The sequence below is a fragment of the Spermophilus citellus genome (assembly GCF_964194105.1).
Source record: "Spermophilus citellus genome assembly, chromosome: 11".
Classification (NCBI taxonomy): Eukaryota; Metazoa; Chordata; class Mammalia; order Rodentia; family Sciuridae; genus Spermophilus; species Spermophilus citellus.
Window position 1 is genome coordinate 97,237,766 of NC_138192.1, and position 22,732 is coordinate 97,260,497.

General features: G+C 34.5%; 1 protein-coding gene across 1 annotated transcript in view; it reads right to left on the bottom strand.

Moving 5' to 3' along the window:
- The window catches only part of DNAH7 (dynein axonemal heavy chain 7), a gene marked incomplete at both ends in the record, with an annotated part of 288,918 nt that overhangs the window by 207,066 nt on the left and 59,120 nt on the right, over positions 1–22,732 (bottom strand). Inside the window, 5 exons of the mRNA XM_081261736.1 lie at positions 4,596–4,782; positions 8,644–9,329; positions 18,583–18,729; positions 21,286–21,510; positions 21,697–21,775. Of these exons, the coding sequence (XP_081117862.1) occupies positions 4,596–4,782; positions 8,644–9,329; positions 18,583–18,729; positions 21,286–21,510; positions 21,697–21,775 (1,324 nt within the window). The remainder of the gene's footprint in view (positions 1–4,595; positions 4,783–8,643; positions 9,330–18,582; positions 18,730–21,285; positions 21,511–21,696; positions 21,776–22,732) is intronic.

A 22,732-nucleotide genomic window follows, 5' to 3' on the forward strand; every position in this document is an offset into this window, starting at 1 on the left:
TAAAAAAAAAAGACAAATATTACTGTTCTTTGACAATGCCCTGGTCACGCAAGAGCTCTAATGGAGATATACAATAAGATTAATGCTGTTTTCCATTTTGCTAACACAGCATGTACTTATGCAGCCCCAGGATTAAGGAGTAATTTTGGCTTTCAAGTGTTAGTATTTAAAAATACATTTTGTAAATCTATATCTGCCATAGAGAGGGATTCTATTGAAGGATGTCGGCAAAATAAATTGAAAATTATTAGAAAGGATTCACCATTCCAGATGCCATTAAGAACATTTATGACTTATAAAGACAGATAAAAATATTAACACAAATAGGAGCTTAGAAGAAATTGACTCCCACACTCCTGGATGACTTTGAGGAGATCAAGACTTCAGTAAAGGAAATAACTACAGATATAATGGAAAAAGCAACTTGAATTAGAAGTGGAGCCTGAATGTGTACAGGAACTGCTGCAATCTTATGCAAAACTAACAGATGAGAAATTGCTTCTAATGGGTGCACAAAGAAAGTGGCATTGTGTGATGGACTCAACTCCTGGTGAAGATGCCATAAACACTGTTGAAATAATAGCATAGGGTTTAGAATATTATATAACTTAGCTGATAAAGCAGCAGTAAGGTTTGAGATATCTGACTCCAATTTCACTGTGGGTAATACGTTATCAAACAACATTTTATGCCATAGAGAAATATTTTGTGAAAGGAAAGGTTAATTGAAATGGAACATTTCATTCTTATATTGAGAAACTGCCACAGCCACCCCAAACTTTAGCAACTACCATCCTAATCATCCAGCAAACATCAATATAGACACAAATCCCTCCACCAGCAAAAAGAGTATAACTTACTGAAGATTCAGATGATGAATAGCACTTTTTAGCAACAGGTGATTTTTACCTATGTTATGTACATTTCTTTTTAAAAACATGCTACCACTCACTTAGTGAGTTACAGTAGAGTGTGAATATAACTTTCATATGTACTAGGAAATCAAAAAAATGTATGACTCAATTTATTGCAACATTTACTTTTTTGCAGTCATCTGAATGGAGATTAAAATATCTCTGAGTTAGAAGACGGCAGATACTTCAGAAAGAACATGGGGATAAAGAGTGTCAATAACAATGGGTCAGTTTTAAATAGAGTGTTCAATATGAGCCTCTTCAGAAAGGTAATACTCAAGAAAGATTTCAAGGAAGCATGGTATTGTTCTGTAGATATTTAGAGACAGAACATCCCAGGAAGAGGAGCTGGCAGGTGCAAAGGCCCTAGGGAAGAATGTTCTTGATATGTGTTACTAAAAAAAGAAGAAGGAACCAGCGTGGCTGGAATAGAGCATGAAGTAGAAGTTTAAAAGAACAGAGAGATTGAAAGTGGATTGCACAGATAAAGAATTTCTCATTTAATGTAAACTTGGCAAAGAAGTCTTTCTCCCCAGATGCTAAAATGACTTAATCTAATAAGATAATCAATACTGGAATTCTACTAGCAAAGCAGAAATTAAGAAATGAAATTGTGTGTTTTACTGGATGAATTGTTGAGAACTGTCACTTCCATTTTCATTCCTTAATTCCTAGACCCATGTACTTTGCCTATGGGATAAACCATATATTTGGAGCTAGTGAGAGACATATTCTCTAGAAGTATACACAGATTCATAAGTTGTTTTCTACCCTCAGGCACAGCAAATGAGACTTCAATGTGAGTCATTTCAGTTTTTAGAAGGTCAGTGCTCATAGTAGGACTTGTAAATCACAGGTCTGTCAATTGCATCATTTCCTATATGAGTTCCTAAGTAGAAGCAATGTTGTGTGGAAACTGTGACAAGGAATAAGTCATTCAGTTGGTAAATGAATGAAAGTATTGGCAGAAGCTTGGAAATGGAAAAGAAAAATCTAGTGCAAACCATTGCTTCCTTCCCTATTGAAAGAGAGCCAATGTATTCAATTCCCTCTAAATGGCTGACTGGGCCCTCCAGGTGTGGTATCAGAAGCATTGTTAATTTCTGCTGTTGGCAGCTCCAGCATACAGCAATGTTGGGGATAGGAGGGGGCATCTGTGATTGTAAAACCTTTCCATAATTCCCATTCCTGCTGTCATGTCTTCTTTGTTTTTACCTAGAGTGACCACACATCCCAGTTTGATACAAGGAGTTCTAGTTATGCGTGCTGTTCTAAATTAATTATTAATTGCTTTAAGCCTCAAGATTTCTCTAGTTTGTATAATATGTTTGTTACATGATTATCCTATTTTATAACTCACTGCACACACACTGGCATAAGTCAACTAGTCAACCAGGTAACCAAGTGTCCCCTTTTGCAATGGTACCTTATTAAGCATTGGCATTTAGTCTATTCTGTGATCCCTTATATACCTCTTCTCTGTTACTAATTCTCTAATTTTGTTTCTTTTAAGTCCTTGATTTGTACAACCAAGTTTGATAATGATCATAATCAATGTAGATCCATACTCTTAGTCATCTCTCTTTCTAAGCAAGGTTTAAAAAGTAATAATAATAATGATAATAATAATAGTCTCATTGAATTTATAACCCACTGAAAAAAATTCCATTTCTTTAAGGTCACCCCCCAAGAAGGATATAATTTCCCCTTTTGGAAGGTGTACATATATTCTTCATAGATATTTGTAAACTAGTCTCTAATTTCTTTAAATTATATCAAGGATCTTCTATCATTTCAATGTCATTGAGATAGGCCATCACAGGCCAGGTTTGGTGAGCAAAACAAGTAAAGAGTACCACTTACACTCCTTTACTAGTTCATTGAAACCAGGATTTCTGATAGTACACTCACATCAACACATTTGACCACATCTAACTTAGATTCTTTCCTCCTTAGGTAAGAACCACTATAAGTGCTGCCCATATTTCTGCAGAGCTCTATCAAAGCTTCTAACAAGAAAGGATCAGCAGTTTGAGGTTCAGGGTAACCAGTGTCAATCAAATAGAATAGCCTTGGTGCCCATCAATTGATGAATGTATAAAGAAAGTATGGCATATATATATATATATATATATATATATATATATATATATATATATATATATATATACTGTAGAATACCATTAAGCCATAAAAAGGATGAAATCCTGTTATTTGTAACAACATGGATGGAAATGGAGATTATTACGTTAAATGAAATAAGCAGGCACACGATCTCACTTATATGTAAAATCTAAAAAAGTTGATTTCATAGAAATTGAGAGTGGAATGGTGGTTCCCAGAGGCTGAGGAGAATAGTGGGGAAGGGAGGGATGGGGAAAGGTTGATAAATGTGTACTCAGTTACAGTTAGATAGGAACAGTAAGTTCTGAAATACTATTACACATTAGGATCATTATGGATAATAATAATGATGTACTGTATGTTTAAAATTCTAGAAGAAAATATTTTTAAAGTTTTTAATTATAAAAATGACGGATAGTTTAACTTGATTTAAATATTATACAATGTATACAAGTACAGAAATAGTACATGGTACCAGGTGGATATGTATAGATGTACTGGTTTTATGCTTTTATGTACCAGTTAAAATCAATTTAATTAACTTTAAAAAGAAAAAAAAAACAGACTACCACATATAGCACCAAAAAAAAAAAATCCATATCAGCTGTTATTGTAATTAACTGTATAAAAGTTTGGTTCAAGTAGCATTACTTAAAATGAGGTAAACTATTAAAGTAATGTAAGACTATTTCTGAATATTTTCTTGTCAAATCATGTAGTTGATATCAATAAAATATAATCAGTAGTTAGAATTATAGACATAACTTTTAAAGTTTAATAAATATGTGCATATTTCTATTTCAGGTTAGGAAATTTAATGATGGTACTTCTGTCATACAGTATTATATTCAATCAAAATATCAATGCAGAGGCCTGCATTCATTTAATGATATAACTATTATTTTTCTATTTTTATTTTAACTTCAGTAGCACAAAAAACATGCTTCATATACAGAAAGAAATGTCTTCTGAAGTAAATGAAAATCAGACTTTCTTTTTCAATGTTACAGATTATTTTTAAATTCCTCCTTAACTTAAATGGTTAAGTTCCCCTCCACAGCATTATTTTTATTTCTTCATTGCACTTTGTTTGCATTTATTGGACTCTTTAGATCTATTATCTTTGCAGTTCATCATTCTTTTCTAGGTCCCTATTAGAGGCACTTGCTAATGGAGTAGGTGGCAATGATGAAATGATTCTGTTGCAATGTGTTTCAGTAGGTTGCAGGCCATAACCAGGAGCCCTTTGAATAGACAGAGCAGCTTGCAGAGTGCACGGTTTTTCTAACAGAGCATTTAGTAGAACCAAAGACAAAACCAAAGGTCATTAAGTAATGTAACTTCAGTTTGAACTTCAAGGAATAATCAGGACAAATACCTATTTTTGCTTTTCATAGTTCTTGCTCCCAGAATTCTAAAATAATAGTTGAAAAGAAAATGTATGTGAGAAAAAGATAATAGCCTATTGGAAACAATACTGGCTTATATGGATATTCAAACATAAAAATCATGTCACTTCAACTAAATAATTCCATTTTCAAGGATATTTTTACCCACCTGAATGACACTTTTCATTATATCTCTCCATGTTTTATCCACAGTTGTAAATCGTCTGCCTTCTTCAGGCATTTGAGACATAATATCTGGAGAGCTGAAAATGGGCTCCAGATATAGCCAAGTGGCTTGGACCTTAAGCCACTCATCCAGAATCTCCTGAAGCAGCAGGAGCTTGCCTTCCCATTCTCTGAGGAGAAAACACAGTGGCTCTTATCAAGAGCAAAGCAAGCAATGTATCAGGTGACAAAACTGAAAACCACAACTAGATTGTAATCTTGAATGCAATGTTCTTATTCCAATTTCCATTCCTCTAGTTTCATTCAAAGATAAGTCACTAGATTTGTCCAACAAAATGTTTTTAAAATAATAATGTCAACATTTATGCTTTTACAAAGATATATCGTAAGATATACCTATCTTACAAATGGGTTGGTTTATGTATGTAATTACAAGAAACTTCAGTGATACCATTCCATACCTAGAAGTTACAAATTCTGCAATGAGAATACTCAATGATAAGTATTTAGAATGACTGAGGAAATGGAGTTACATATAAGACTCATTATTTACTTTAACATCCTTTCTTTCCCCAGTGATTAATCCACTGATTAGATTAAATCTCTCATAACTCACTCATTTCACCTCCAAAAATTCTTATTCTGTCTCATACATGAGTTTGGGGAGGACGCCTCATACATAAATATTAATATTCTGCCCATGGCCCCCAGAACCTCATGCCCATCTCAAAATGAAAAATAAATTTAGTCCATTTTCAGGAGTCCCCATAGTGTTAACAGTTATAGCAATGCCCAAAAGTCCAAGTCCAAAATATCATCTGAGACTCAAAGCCAACTAACTCATGGATGTTTTGCCCTGTAAAGATCAAAGCAAGTTATATTTATCTGCTCTATAATGGTACAGAATAAACATTTCCATCCCAAAAGGAGAAACAGGAGCATAGTAAAAAGGGATGAAACCAAAGCAAGAATGAAATCCAGCTGAGCAAACAAGTCCTGTAGTTCCATGTCCAGATCTGGGGCACATGACCTTATGATATTCTCTCCAAAGGGCTTCTGCAGCTCCACCCTGTTGTTGCTGATTGAAACCCCAAATGGTCTCTCTATTGACTTGTTTCTGCTTGATTCCTGCAGCTTTCCTGGGCAGAAATACCACATTATTGGCAACTCTTAGTCTCAAGAGTCTCCAATGCAGCTTTGACTTCCTTCTTACATCTTCATGCATCACCTTTTCCAGGGTGGACCACAGGGACTCTGATTCTGCTACATTTTGCCTGGCCTTCCAGGCCTTCCTTGGAAATCTTGGTGGAAATTTCTGTGACCCTCGAACTCCAGCATCTTTCATTCCTGAAGAACCAGTATCATAAGGTTTTTGCCAAGGTCTGTCATCATCTCCAGCAGTAGCCAGTCCTCCTGGGACCCTGGATGTAGTAGCTTCTGAGTGCTTGGGTGGCTAAGCATAGTGAAAAAACTTCTAGATGCCCTCTGCCAGCAGGTTGACCCGTGCCCTCTTCTCAAAGGAATTTTTACTTTTATACCCTTTAGCCTAAGATGGGTATAATTGTGCCAATTCCTGAGATGCCCTTAAACTATCTTTCCTATTGTTTCTGGGTAGAGTATTTTGCATTTCTCTAGTAGCTGCAATACCTTTAACAACTACACCTTCCTTAGCTCTGTTTTATTCTTAGTTTTCTGGCCACACTGCACGTTTTTCAAATCTTTCCACTTTGCTTTCTACTCCTAGTTATCAGAGTAAACTTGGCTAAAAGCTGCCTGCAAATACTGTGCCACCACCTGAATGCTGTACTGCCTTGACATTTCCTCCACGGGAATTAATTAATTAGCACATCATCTTTAAATTCAGCTTTACAAAAAGTTTCACAATATGAGCAAAATGTAGACAACTTCTTTGCCACAATATAACATGAATGACCCCGAGTCTAATTAGTGTCCTCCTTCTCTAAAACCTCATGAGCAGTCCTTACTGTATATAGTCTTAGGACATTCTGGTCTTTTGTCTCTCACAATAATCATTCATTACGCTCCACTTAGAACATTCTGAAGTTTTTACAGCTTGCATCTCAAATTTTTCCAAATTGCTCCCACCACAAACCAGCTGCACATGATCAGGTTAGTCACTGCACCAATCCCACTCAGTATCAATTTCTGTGTTAGTCAGCTTTTTCATTGCTATGACCAAGAGACCTAACAAGAACAATTTAGAGGAGAGAAAATTTATTTGGGGCCCATGGTTTCAGAGATGGCCAACTCCATGGATCTGGGCATGAGGTAAGACAGAATATCATGGCAGAGGAAGGCAGCTCAAGGCATGGGAACAAGGAAACAGAGAGTTCCACTCACCAGGGATAAAATAAAAACTCCAAAGGCACACCTCCAGTGTATCTGAATCATGAAACCCCATAAACTTAACAATTTTATAAACACACTTTTAATTTCTATTTGTACTTCCTCTATCCTTACAACAACCCAATAAGGTAGGATCCGTCATAGTATATATTTATGATTGGGGAGACTGAGGCACATTGGGGTAGGTTCCAGGCTCAAGTTCACCTTCCTAATAAATGACAGAAGTTCACCTAACTAATAAATGATAAAACCAAGATTTGAACCCAGACAGCTGTAACCAGATATCTCTGCTGTCAGAGATAACATAGCCACAATAAGGAATACTTTATTAATAACAACAACTTAGAGGTCGGATAGCTTTATTTTATATATTAACACATTACTTTCCATATATAAGTGGTAATCTGTGATTTTAGATCTCTAAAACCAAAAAATATGCATAGTTCCCTGAATAACCAGTCATTTTTAAATGCCTTTAAAAATATTTTCTTCCAGTGTTTACCAATTAATTTAACTTTCTTTCACAAGAGACATGAATGCCTTATGCTTTCTTCTGGGATTTTTCTTTTTTCCTAAACCCTATATGATGGAGAAAATTTCTCACTAGTTAATAATATCATGCACAATTCCTGAAAAAAAAGAATTTATATATATATATATATATATATATATATATATAAAATTTTCAAAGCAGTTTGTTCTTCTTTTGATGTGCACATTGTGCTACTTTTGTAAGAGACGGAACAATCAAACACAGAGAATGAGCCAGTCCCAATCAGAGCATGCTCAAATTCATGGTATCATAACATGGTACAATCATGTTATAATCAGAGACTCTCAGACAATTAACCTTCCCCTTGCCATGAAAATTCACATTGAAGATGGTAGTTTGATTTGGATATCTACTGTTTAAATTGTTAACATAACCTGCTTAATACAAATTCCAAAACTGAAAACACTGGCAGGGTAAGAATTTAATGTAATTGGTTGTGTCTACTGCTTAAAACTTCAAATTAAAATTATAGTTTCAATTCTTTTGCACTTAATAGCCATCCTTCACTCATGTAGAAATTAAAATAGATGCTCAGAGATCATCTCTGACAAAATAATTCATATATTTGGAAAATGATATTATTATCTTCAGTTTATAGTCCATGTACTTTATAAACTATGTTCAGAGAAAAAATTATTTTTTGGAAATCCAAAAATAATATCAATTATAGGCAAATAAAAATAAATATATGGATGTTATTGTTCACTGCCTTTGGTATGAATATAGAAGTTAACAATCTATTAAGATAGCAAAAGGATCTGTACTCTTTTAAAATAATGAAGGAGCTGAGCTCAGTGGTGCACACCTGTAATCCTAGCTACTCAAGAGACTAAGGCAGGAAGATCCTAACTTTGAGGCCAGCCTCCGATCTTAGCAAGATGTTGTCTCAAAAATTTTAAAGGGGGACTCTGGAGATATAGCTTAGCAGTAGCACACCCCTTGAGTTCAATTCCTAATGCCTCAAAAAAAAATAATAGTAATAAAGGTCACCATTTCTTACAATGAACCATTTAAAATATAGAAGTATAAAATGCAGTATCAATTCTTAAAGGAACTTCACATTAACTACCAGCACTTTTGTTAACATAGTATAAATATCATATCACTTTACCTCATTTGTTTTTCATAAGGTTTAATGAAAGGAGAGCCTCGCATAGTTTGTGTTTTAATTATATGGTCATCCAACAACATCTGAATTTCATCGACTGCAGACAAAATAAATGTTCCACTTTCTCTATAAGGATGAATGACAAATTCCATTGAATCCCATTCATTCATCATCTTCTCCATGCCCTTTTCAAGAGAATATTCTTTGCTAGCTGATTCACTTATACCTTCAAATCTATCTAAATATGGTTCCAGATTCATGTCTAAAAAGGAGAAGACAGTGGAGTCATCTGCTGGCTGCAGCGGGAAGCCAACAACTGCGGACATGGCCTCCCAGTGCCTGGGGCGCAAACCAGGATTACAGATCACTTGAATGAGAGGAATGTACTCTTTGAACTCTTCCACCCTTGCTCTTACTTTTTTTGTCATTGCCAATGCATTTGGTGAATCATGGAAGGTTTTCTCCAGCTTATATAGTCCTCTCCAGTAATTTCCAACGTCTGTTTCTACTTGATCTGGATTCACCTTGTGATATGGTCCTTCTGTCCATGCTCTATGTTTGGTGGTAAATTCAACAGCAGTTTCATACAGACGAAGATAAGGATTTAAACCATCTTGGATTTTTTTACGTTGAGGATATATTGATGGTAACCAGCCAAATGCCTCCTCTTCAGCATTAAATTGATCAATCTGAAAAGACAGGTATTAAATACACTATTCTGAAAATGAATAATATTGCAGAGCATTGTGGCACACATCTATAATCCCAGCAACTCAGGAGGCTGAAACAGGAGGATTACAAATTCAAACCAGTCTCAGAAACTCAGAGAGTTTAGCAAGACCCTGTCTCCAAATAAAAAATAGAAAGGATTTGGGGTGTAGCTCAGTGGTTAAGCACTTCTGGGTTAAATTCCCAGTACCAAAACTAAAAATAAACAAAAAAAGTAAATAATATTAAATATTAATTTTTTTAAAATATTTCAAATGTGAACTAAAAACGCCTCACTAGGCCATAAAATTAAACTTAAATAATCTAGAAAAGTGAGTAGTAATCTGTTTTCTGCTTCCTGTTTACATTCTTGTAAATGACATAATATCCTTTTTTGGGAGGGGAGGTACAGGGATTAAACTCAGGGGCACTCAACACTGAGCTACATCACCAGCCCTTTTTTGTATTTTATTTAGAGAATAAAAGGGTCTCACTGAGTTGCTTAGCACCTCACTGTTGCTGAGACTGGCTATAAACTTGTGATCCTCCTGCCTCACAGCCAAGCAGCTGGGATTACGGGTGTGCGCTGCCATGCTGTAATATCCTTTTATTAGGACTAAATATTTTTCTCCTATACACTTTTACTAGTTTCCAGAGGACAATTCTGGTTACACTAGTTAAAACAGTCAAATAAATTTACATATATAAATAAATTTTTGCCTACCCAGACATATTGTGGATCTAGCTTCCTTCACTATTAGGAATTCAAATACTTTAAATATATACAGGATTATCTTAGGTACTTCGAAAAATAGAAGAGTATTATATTGCAAATTACCAATGTCAGAAGGTTAGGAATCCAGCTCAGGGAACAAGACATGCATAGGCAGAAATTTAAATAGCAATTGTTCAATAATCATTTAAAATAAAAGAAGAGATGTTTTAAAGCAGTAACTGTTCAGTGTAAAATGGATAGTTTGTGTCTGTGTATGTGTATATAAAATATATTCACTCAGAGGTGAGAATGCTGAAATAGTGTATTCATAAGTGCTTCTGTAGAAAAGATGTGATCAGACCTTGGTCTTAAAAGTGAGAAGGACAAGAAGAGGAAGACTTGGTAAAGAAAGAAATAATTTTCTTAGTTTAGTTGTGAAGTAGGTAAAGATGTGGGTTGTTCAATCTGTAGAATTGGAAAGTGCAAGACACATATATAAATTATGCAGGTTACTTAAAATTTCACTGACCTCAGTTTTTGAAAATTGAGTTTATTTCTATTTTCTCAATGGGTGGTTACATATTTGTGATTCTTATAAAGTATTTAATTACCTGAATAGATATTAAAAACTTTCAATGTAAAAAAGGTAGGGTATCATAATAGTATGTTTGCATATATCCTCTTTTTGTAAAAAATACAATTAAAATTTTTAAATGTTATATATGTCAAAGGCTTTGGCTTTCCTTCTCCCAGTTTCTTCTAGTGAGAAAGCTAGTTTTTGAAATAGTTGTTTTAGGAATAAAGTGGCTCAGTGAAAGAAAATAATAGGTTCAATTTAAAAATGCTGCTGTAGAGAGGAAAAAATGGTGGATCAGAGGAAGTAACAATGTTACAGCAGTACTTCAAGAGTGAATTAAAACATCAGTTTCGTAGCAGCTAACTGGGGTAGAAAGCAGGAAAACACAAGTAGGCAACCCAGTGAACTAGCAACTAGTTGAAAACCAAAAATATTGGTTTCTAGAAAAGAGGCAATAGATACCAGCAGCAATGAATGTGCTGTAGCACAGAGCTGAACTTAAGTGGGAGAAAGTCTTGGCGCTCTCCAGGAGAGAGACCCAGCAAACCCTGGCAGAGGTGGCTAAAGCAGGGAAGCAGTGACAGCCTGGAGGGCCTCTTAATCCTAAACTAGCCAACTAGGAATCCCTGCAATTTACCCTTGAGATTTTTGCTCTCTGTTTTTCTTTTCTTTTCTTTTTCTTTTTTCCCCTGTTGTTGGTATACTTGCTTAATTTAGAATACTCAAGATCAAACAACCATTTAGGCTCTACTCTTCACTGGAATGGTAGACTCAGACCATGAATTAATTTGAGCCTAGGAGGCTGGGACTCCAACTAGAGACAAACTCAGAGTGGCCAATCAGCCTGAAGAGTAGAGGAGAACGGGGAGTAATTTCATTTGAAATTGGCTGTTTGATCTCTAGGATTAGTAATATGGCTGATGGGGGAGGGGAAATTGGGACACATTAGAGTTAGGCAGAAAGCAGAGATCTCCCAAAACTTAGAAGAGGGAGGGGGAATAGACTAATGTCCATTCCTACCCACCCCCACCCCCAATTCCCCACCATTCCCCCTAGCATTCCCCCTGAACTTGGCCTAGGGCTCTTGGAATGAAAGGTGCAAGGCAACCCAGATCAATCTACAGATGGAGCAGATGAAGGATAGGTCAGCAGCCCTGTCAGAATTGCACTCCTATTCCCTGACATAATAACGAAGCTATTTTGAGAGTACAGACTGCTCTGTAGCAGACAAAGCCTCCTCTCCTTGAGTAGAGATAGCAAGGAAAGAAGTGAGTGAAACAGCAGACTCCCCTAAAACAAGTTTATCTGGCTTGGGTCAGAGAACAATGAATAGCGTGATATTTGCATAACAGAAACTGCCTCATAGTTGGAAGATTCTATAATCAAAATCCTAAAAAGAATGGCCCTTTTTAATAATATCTCAGCAAGAATGAAACAGAACTTCTGCATGGTAACTATTGCATTAACTGCTTGATAACAGATTCTCAGTGTCATCCTACAATTTGTGTTTTGTCAGAGTTCTAATACTATGTATTTTGTCAATTAACTGGAGCCTGTCTTGATACCTCTTTTCTTCTCTTCCATCTCCATCACCATCCTTTGTCCTTCATCCATTTTACTCTCCCTATTTTAACTTGTCTCCCTTCTCTCACCCACCATTTTACTTTCTTTTTTCCTTTTTCCTCTATTTTCTTTATTTTATTCCATCTTTCAGTTCAAATTAGTACACTACAATTAATACTTAATCTTTTTATCCTATGATTTATTATTTCTCACCCATGATTCTCCTTTGTTAATAGAGTTGTAGGGAACATTAATACTAATGGTTACAGCATATGCTAATATAAGTTAATATAAAGTGTGCTCTTATAATACCACTATTATTTGTGGTTTCAAAGAGGCATTGGAGTTGAAATTAACACTTGGTTATGCTGTTCAGATACATGGATAATAAGACATACTCCCAGCTCAGGATTTATTGTAGATAACTACTCACCAAAGGACCCCCCCACATAAAAGAGGAAGAATAATCCATCTCAACAGATGCAAAAATAGGACCTTAGAAACCATGGGAAAATAGGCAAAAAGATGATTTTAAAGATTTCAAACCCTCAATAAGTGAATATACAAATGTTGATGTGGATAAAATCCCAGATGAAGAATACAAAAAGTTGATAATTAAAATGATCAATGAATTTAAAAATCTAAGGAATAACTCAGATGAAATAAAAATATAAAAGAGAATTTAAATACAAAGAGGTGCTGAAAAATCAGCAAATAGAAATCTTGAAACTGAAAGACAGAAAGCAAATAAAAAATTCAGTTGAAAATTTCACCAACAAATTAGACCTACATAGGAGACAGAATTTCAGGACTTAAAGATAATATACATGAACTTGAACACTCAGTCAGCAATTAAGAAAAAAAAAAAGATGGAACTGAAGTACAGGCTAATGGCATTAACAATCTTTTCAGTGAAATAATACCAGAAAAATGTCAAAAGCTTGGGAATGAAATGGACATCCAGATACCAGAGGCATATAGAACCCCAAACAGACAAGACCCCAAAAAAGAACCTCTCCACAACATATTCTAATTAAGATACAGGACTAGGATGGAATTTTAAAAGCCTCAAAATAAAAATGCCAGGTCACATTTGGAAGTAAACCTATAACTTCCTATTTCTCATAAGGAACTAAAATCCAATAATACCTTGGAATGTCTCATTCAAAGCCATGGAAGATAACAAGTACCAGCCAAGAATGCTATATCCAGCAAAGCTATCACCTTCAGAATCAAAGGAGAAATAAAAATCTGCAAAGATAAGCATAAACTAAAAACTTCTTGGTTTCTACAAAAGCGCTACAGAAAATATTTAAAGAAATAACACAGAAGTTAAAAACAAATTTCAGAGCTCTGGCAAGGATAAATCTTATTATAAGAGTAACTTAGCAAGTGTAAATTAAGACCAAATTAACACTTTTTTATTATTAACATCCCTCTATAATAAATGTGTCTCAATTTTGGCAGAGTGAATTAAAAAATAAGACTCAACTACAAGTGGTTTTCAAGAGAATCATTTTATAGACAAAGAAAACCACAGACTGAAGTAAAAGAATGGAAAAAGATATCCCATGCAAATGGAGACTGAAAGCAAGCAGGAGTAAGTACTCTTATATCTGATAAAGCACACTCCAAGTTAAAATTAATCAGAATAGACAAGAAGGCCACTTCATACTGGTAAAGGGAACAACACAACAAAAAATATAACCATAAATATTTATATCCCAAATGTTGGTGCATATAATTATATAAAACAGTACTTGACATTAAGGCTCAAAAGACTCCAATATGACAATATTGGGGTGATTTTAACATACTTCTATACCATTTTATAGGCCATTCAGACACAATATCAGTAAAGATTCTTCAGAGCTAAACAATTTTATGAGTCAAAAGAAGCTAAGAAACATGTATAGAATAGTTTATTCAACGACAGCTTAATACACTTTCTTCTCAACTTCTCAAGGAACCTTCTCCAAATCTTCTCCAGACCATATTTTAGGACAAAAAGCAAGTCTTAGAAAATATTTTTTTAAAAAACTGTATATTCCTTTGCATCTTATCAGATCATAATAGAATGAAATTAGAAAAGAACAGCATGAAAAAACATTGAAATTACATAAACAAATGGAGATTAAAAATGCATTTTAAATGAATCAGAGAGAAAATAAGAGGAGAAATGAAAAAATTCCTGGAATCAAATTAGAATAGGGACCCCACATAAAAGAATCTCTAGTATACCATGAAGTGGTTCTAAGAGGAAACTTTATAGCTCTGAATGCTAAAAATCAAAAAGACCCCAAATACATGCCATTATCATGTTATCCAAGATCTTGGGAAAACAAAAACAAACCAATTCCAAAAGAAGTAGAGAGAAGGAAACAATTAAGAGCCAAAATTAGTAAAACAGAAAATAAAAAAATAATACAAATGATCAATGAAACAAAGAGTTGGTTCATTGAAAAGATAAACAAGATTGATAAGCCCTTAGCAAAATTAACCAAAAGAAAGAGAGACAGAAACTCAAAGTTTTAATGTTTTCTTTCATATGTGGAAGCTACAGTTAAAAAAAAAGGAAAGGGGAAGAAAAGGACAGAATAACATACAGAAGTTATCCCATATAAATTAATAGATAAGTGAAAGAAGTCTAATTAGAGTAGACAAAGGAGAATTGGAGAATGCTTTTTCTATTTCTATAAAGAATGATGTTGGGATTTTAATTGGAATTGCATTGAATCTGTATAGTGCTTTGGGTAATATGGCCATGTTGACAATATTAATTTTTCCTCACGCCAGTTATCAAGAATACAAACAATAAATGTTGGCAAGGATATGGGGGAAAAGGTTCACTCATACATTGCTGGTGGGACTGCAAATTGGTACAACCACTCTGGAAAACAGTATGGAGATTCCTTAGAAAACTTGGAATAGAACCACCATTTGACCCAGCTATCCCACTCCTTTAAGTCCCAAAGGACTTAAAATCAGCATACTATAGTAATGCGCACAGCCACATCAACATTCATAGCAGCTCAATTCACAATAGCTAAACTGTGGAACCAACCTAGAAGCCCTTCAATAGATGAATGGATAAAAAAGTGTGAGATAGATTATATATATATATATATATATATATATATATATATATATATATATATATATACACACACACACACACACACACACATACATACATACAATGGAATATTAGTCAGAATTAAAAGAGAATAAAATCATGGCATTTGCAGGTAAATAGATGGAGTTGGAGATTATCATGCTAAGTGAAATAAGCCAATCCCCAAAACCAAAGCCCAAATGTTCTGATAAGTGGATGTTGATCCAAAACTTGGAGAGGGAAGGCATGGGAAAAATGGAGGAACTTTGATTGGGCAAAGGAGAGGAAGGGTGGAGAGGGTGCATGATAGTAGGAAAGATAGTGGAATGAGATGGACATCATTACCCTAGGTACATGTAAGACTGCACATAGGGTGTGACATTACATTTGTGTACAAAAAACAGAGATATGAAAAGGTGTGCTGCAACTGTGTACAATGAATCAAAAGGCATTTTGCTGTCATATACACCTAATTAAAATAAATAAATAAAAAGAAAGAATGGACGGGGTGGGGGGCAAAAGAAACACTGAGAAGCTAAGGGTAGAATGAACTTATCTCAACATCATAAAAGATATACAGGAAAAACCCAAACTCAATAGTGAATGGGAAAGAACTGAAAGCACTTCCTTGAAAAATTGGAACAAGACAAGGATGCCCACTCTCATCATTCTTATTTAATGTAATAGTAGAAACTCTATCCAGAGCAATTAGGCAAGGGAAAGAAATAAAAGAGATACAAATAGGAAAAGAAGTAAAATTATCACTGATTGCAAATGATATGATCTTATACTTTAAAGACCCCCCCCCCAAAAAAAAAAAAAAAACAACTCCATCAGAAGATTTCTAGAGGTGGTAAATTCAGCAGAGTTGCAAGGTACAAAAATCAACAGCCCTTCTGTATACCCATAATGAATCCACTGAAAAAGATATTAGAAAACAATTCCATTTACAATAATCTCAAAAAAAGCAAAAACCTATGAATAAATCTAACTTCGAAGGTGAAAGACCTCTATAATGAAATTTGCAGAACAATGAAGAGAGAAAATGAAAAGAATATTAGAAGTTGTAAAGATCTCCCATGTTCTTGCATAGGCAAAATTAATATTGTCAAACCAGCCATATTGCCTAAAGTGTTATCCAGATTCAATGCAATCCCCATCAAAATACTAATGGCATTCTTCACAGAAATAGAAAATAAAGGTCCTTAAATTCATACAAAAGAATAAAAGACTCATAATAGCCAAAGTTCTGAGCAATAAGATCAATGCTGGAGATATCACAATACTTAATCTCAAGTTCTACTAAGGAGCTATAGTAACAAAAACAGTGTGGCATTGGCATAAAAAATAGACGTGAAGATCAAGGAATAGAACACACAGGAATAGAAGAAAAATCCACACATATATAGTCATCAGAGTCTTGACAAAGTGCCAAAAACACATTGGAAAAAAGACAGCCATTTTAATAAAAAGTGCTGGGAAAACCGAATTTCCATAGGTAGAAGAATGAAACAAGATTTCTTTCTCCCTGAACAAAACTCAACTCAAAGTGGATCAAATACCTGAGAATTTGACCAGAAACTTTGCAACTGCTAGAGAAATTATAGGGTCACCACTCCAACATATAGGATTAAGTATTGATTTCCTCAGTAATACTTCTAAAATTCAGGAAATAAAACCAAATATCAATAAATGAAATAGCATTGAGTTAAAAAGCTTCTTCACAGCAAAGAAAATCTATGGAAGAAGAGAAAATCTTTTGGCAGCTCTTTCTCCAACAGAGAATTAATAATCAGGAATATATAAAGAACTCAAAAAGCTTAACAACAAAAACAAATAACTCAATAAATAAATGGGCAAATGAACTAAAGAGACATGTCTCAAAATAAGAAATACAATGACCAACAAATACATGAAAAATGTTCAACAGCTTTAACAATCATGGAAATATAAATCAAAATTATAAGATTTTATTTTACTCAATTTAAAATTGCAATTAACAAAAATACAAATAACAATAAATGTTGGTGAATAGGTGGGGGGAAATTTATATTTTGTTGGTGAGAGTGCAAATTTAGTATAATCACTGTGGAAATCAGTATAGAGTTTCCTCAAATGATTAGGAATGGAACTACCCTAAAAACCAGCTATACCACTTCTAGTATTTGTCCAAAAGAACAGAAATCAGAATAGTATTGTGAGACATGTATTCCAATTCACAATAGCCAAGTTATGGAAACAGTCTAGGTGTCCTTCAACAGATGAATGGATAAAGGAAATATGGTACATTCACACGATGGAATTTTACTCAGACATAAATGAGGATGAAATGATATAATTTCAGGTAGATGGATTGAACTGGCGAACATTATGCTAAGTGAAATATGCTAACCCCCCAAATTCAGGGGTTATTTTGCTTTCATATGTGGAAGCTTGATAAAAGAAAAGAACAATAAGGGACTCTCACAAAAATAGAAGGGACATAAACAAAACAGGAAAGGGACAAGGGGAAGGAGAGGGGAGGAAAAGAGGAGGTACTTTGGGCAATGAAATTGACCAAATTATGTTATGTGCATGTATGCATATATCACAATGAATCCCACTATTATGTATATATATAATGCATCAATTTAGACAATTAAAAAAATACAAATAGAGCTGCAAAATCTAACCAGGCTTCTATGAAGATGGAAAACCTAAACAGTAACCAGATATTATTATTTGCCTACTTCTGCTAAAATAATATAGGTTCAATACCTATATTTATGATAGAATTATGATGTTGATATTTAATTATGCAAAGCAAAAAATGAGAAGCAGACTTAGACATGACTCTATCCTTAAAATAAAAGATTAAGGCCACGAAAAAATCAATACCAATAGAAAACAGCAATCTTGCTCTTCCTTGAAGAACATCTGTAAAACCTATTTGTACCATTTCTATTATTCTCTAGTTATATAGTTAAAATGTTTTATTTGAATCTATTTCTTGGTACTAGGGATTGAACCCAAGGGCACTGAACCACTGAGCCACATCTCCAACCTTTTTTTTTATATTTTGAGACAGGGTCTTGCTGAGTTGCTTAGGGCCTCTATAAATTGCTGAAGCTAGCTTTGAACTCATGATCCTCCTACCCCAGCTTCCTGAGCCACTGGGATTACAGGCATGCACCACTGCACCCAGCTGAATCTATTTCTTAAAGGTGAATACCCGATACAAATGCCATTCTTTTTCATTTGAACAAATTAAATTTTAAATTATACCTTGTCTGCTGCTAAATCCAATTTGGCATTCAGTGTCTGAGCCTTCTTCAGGTATCTTTGTACATCCTGAAGATCTCCAAATGTATAAAATTCTTCTGCCTGTTTGGCATAACTCTCCAATTCCTCCACAAACCGTTCACACCGCAACTAATAAAAAAAAAAAATTGCGGTTACTATTTTTAAAAGTTAAAAACCCTAGGCATCAAGAGAAATTTTAAATATTTTTAAGGGTTATCAGAATTATTACTATATTTTCGTTACTGACAAAATATAAAGAGATAATTCAGAAGATGACTAAGATCTAAAATATGCAGGATTTTTAAAACTTGAACTTAATTTGCTAAGATTTCTCTAATTCCCAGATTTAAGTTTACTCTGTATTATTTTTGTAAGGAGTTCTAACACACAGAATAAGTTCAGATTTAAAAACTTAAAAATTTTAACATTCTGATATAAAATCTGTGTGTGTGTTTAATATTTTTTTTGTAGATGGACACAATACCTTTATTTTATTCATATTTATGTGGTGCTGAGGATCAAACCCAGGGCCTCACACATGAGAGACCACACATGAGAAATGAGTGCTCTATTGCTGAGCCCCAGCCCCAGCCCTGTGTGTGTGTTTTTAATGAGAAAAGCTTATTATAAAATTGTCATTGGTAAGTCATCCTAAATGAAATGGCTCTAAAAAATAGCTAACAATGAAATACTCAAAAGTCAAATATGGGTTATTAAAAATAGTTTTTCTATTATATAGATTTTCTAGGTGGTTGTCCTATTTTCTCTAGCCTCCTGGCAAATTTATGGGTCTGGACCAGCCAGAAAGGAAAATAAGAGGAAAAATTCATGAACATTACATGTAGTTTTTTGTAATAGTATAGGTTACAATACAGAATAGATAATTCTGTGTCACCTAGCAATTTTCTAAGACCCCATTATATTGTAATTCAAATATCTAATATTTACTCTTCATATTTTCTATTTTTTTTGTTTTTAGTTGTAGATGGACAGTATGCCTTTATTTTATTTTTGTTTATTTTTGTGTGGTGCTAGGGATTGAATCCAGTGTCTCACACATGCTAGGCAAGCTCTCTGCCACTGAGCTACTGCCTTAGTTCCATTTTTTACATTTTAAAAAATTCTTTTGAAATGGTCTAAATGTGAAACAGAAATATAAAACACAGTTTAACAGTTTAAAATAATTTTAGATTTTTAAAGTCTATGGATTAATTTCCACATAACATATTCTGTGAATTAACTGTGTTCTCAGTAGCATCGCAGGAAGACAGCTATGCTGGTAGTCAAAGGATATCGTAACTGTCTGACCTAGAAAAAGTCTCTCAATCTTTGGGAATTAATCTACTCATCTATAAAATGAGACAAAAATTTAAACATTCATTCAGACAGTAGCTATGGAGTGCTCATGGTGCTCCATATGCATGTGTTATGATTTAATGTGTCCCCCAAATTCATGTGTTGAAAACTTGATCCCTAGTAAAACACTGTTGAGAGGTGAAACCTTTAAGCTGTGATTAGGTCCTGAGGGCTGACCTATGAATGGGGTAATACCATTATCATGGGAACAGGTTAATTATCACAGAAGTGGTTTCCTGAAAAACAAATGAGTTTGGTTCCCTATGTCCCCAAAGCAATCCCTTTGTTCTTTCTCATGCAAGTGCCTTTTTGCCTTCTGCCATGGGATGATACAGTAAGAAGCCCTTTGCCAGACGTGGGTCTCTCAAACTTGGACTTCTCAGCCTCCAGAACACTAACAAACTTTTGTTCTTTTCGGGTGTTCTATTACAGCAGCAAAAAAAAATGGACAAAAACACGTGTGTCAGTCACTGTGCTAGCCCACAGGATATAAGGAGGAAAGGTAAAAATGAAACAGCCTTGCTTTCAAGATGCTGGCCATCTAATGGAAGACAGACCTGAAAATAGTAACATAATGATCAGATCATTCATTTGGTGGACACGGGTTTAAAATGCAAGGAGAGCAAAGGAAAAGCTGCATTGAGATCTGAGAGAATTCTCAGAAAATAAATTGTGTTAGAGAGGCACATGGTGGCAGCAGAGTGTGTTCCAGAGTGAACACAGACAATGTGCAAGAGATGAGAGATGTACAGGGGCAGAGCGTAGATGTTGCTTGGGGTTACAGAAAAGTCACAAGCAAAGAGTACAGAGAGGTAGGAGATAAGGCTAAATAGGTACACAAAGAAAGGTAAGTCACAAATCATCTTCATTTGAAAGATTAAAACAAAAACAAAAAGAAAATGCTCTGGTCACAATGTTTAGGAGAGTTTTAGTGGTTATGAGGGACATTTTGCCAAATGGAGCATTGATGTTCAAGCAATAAAAAAAAATTAAAAATTTAAAAGACTAAAAATAGTATAATAAACTATATAAGATTAACAGTGTTTCTTTTTTCATTAAAAATCTTATATGGTCACAGTCACTTGTGGATAAAATCTTCCAATGTTTTCTTCCTATTCCCTTGAAAAATCAAGAAATGACCCCACATTAATAATAGGGTACTCAATTGTTAAATATCCAATAAGCAGAAATCCAATATGTGTACTATCTTCAACTAAGATTTATAAAGTAAGAAAGCTCAATATATGACCTGTGAAATAAAAGATTTGGCAATGTTATGAAAAGTTTAAAATTCAAAATAAAAATAATTTAAAATATTAAAATACCAACCTTAAGGCCATCTTGATATTGTTCCGTTTTCTCTTTAATAATTTTTCTGTGTTCATCAAAAATTTCTCCCATTCTTCCATACCACTGGAAAACATTATTATTTAACCTAATGTCTGCCGGAGAAAAGTTGGCACACTCAATGAGGAAGGCAAGGCAGTTTTTAGAATCCACTAATCTATTTCCCAATTCAACCATATCAACCACCTCCACTTTCTGGATATAAGCCTGAAGGAAAACAAAAATAACAAAATGAACTGCTTATGTCAAAAAGTAGACATGGAAATACACTGCATAAGTATGTGCAGACTTATTAGAGGTGAAGGCTTCTGGTTTAAACTAAAGGACTGCAGCTCAGATCACTTCTCCTCCCTGAACTGATGCACAACTATAATGTGTTTATATAGACAATACCTTCATTTCCATTAGTTCTGCTGTATTTGGAGGAGTGCTTAGAGCTTTTTCAGCTATTTTCTCAAATTCTTCACATAATCTGAAACACCAGACAAAAAAATTAATCTTACAAATTCATGATCGAATTTCATTTCAAAATACACTCCTGTTTACATAGTGTTTTGCTGCATAACAAATAAAGATTATAACTTATTTATATGACATCTAATAAATTCAGTGCAAATTTTTGTTCATCGACTTATTTGTTCAATACAAATTTAGGGATCATCTATTACATTTTCAACTTCAATATTAAGTGACAGCGACACAGAAATGACTAAGCTGTAGTAATGGCCCTCAAGAAGCTCAAAATCCAGTATGAAGATAGGACTATAAATGATTATTTTCAACCTAGAGTTCTGAGGGCTCTAACAGAAATTTAGTTGAGATGGCCCAAAGAAAGGGAGTGATTAACTTCACGTGGAGAAAACAGTTATAATGGACCTGCGTGCTTACAAACTTCTGGTAAAATGAAAATCTTTCTTACTGATTAGGATTGTGGCCAATATAAATGGTGAACTTACTTCAGGGTAGGGGGTAAAAGGAAAGAAAAGAGTAGCTGGAGCTAAGGAAGTCCAGAAAAATTCTTCACAAAGATTGGCTGTAAGGTGAAGGAGACAAGAATACTAATGGTAAAGATGTTGGGTTGAAGTCGGGCTTAGAAGATGGAAGAAGGATGTGAACACATTTGCAAACTTCAGAGGAAGAATCAACAGAAAAGAGGAGGTCTGACCTATAGGATACAGAGGGGATTCCAGGTCCAGAGTGATAAGAGGCAATGTGTGGCACCTACAGTTCAAAAGGCAGATTCTGCCCTCTAAGAATGTGGCAGACAGCTATGAAGGGCTTCACATAGAGGTGAGTAAAGTATGCAGGGGCAAGAAGTTTAGATTATTCTATCTCATGGTTCCTGATATGTCCTCTGTACATCTAGTGAGTCTGGCGTAATTAAGAGAAAATGAGACCAAACAAGTAGAACTGGCATGAGCTCAGGGAG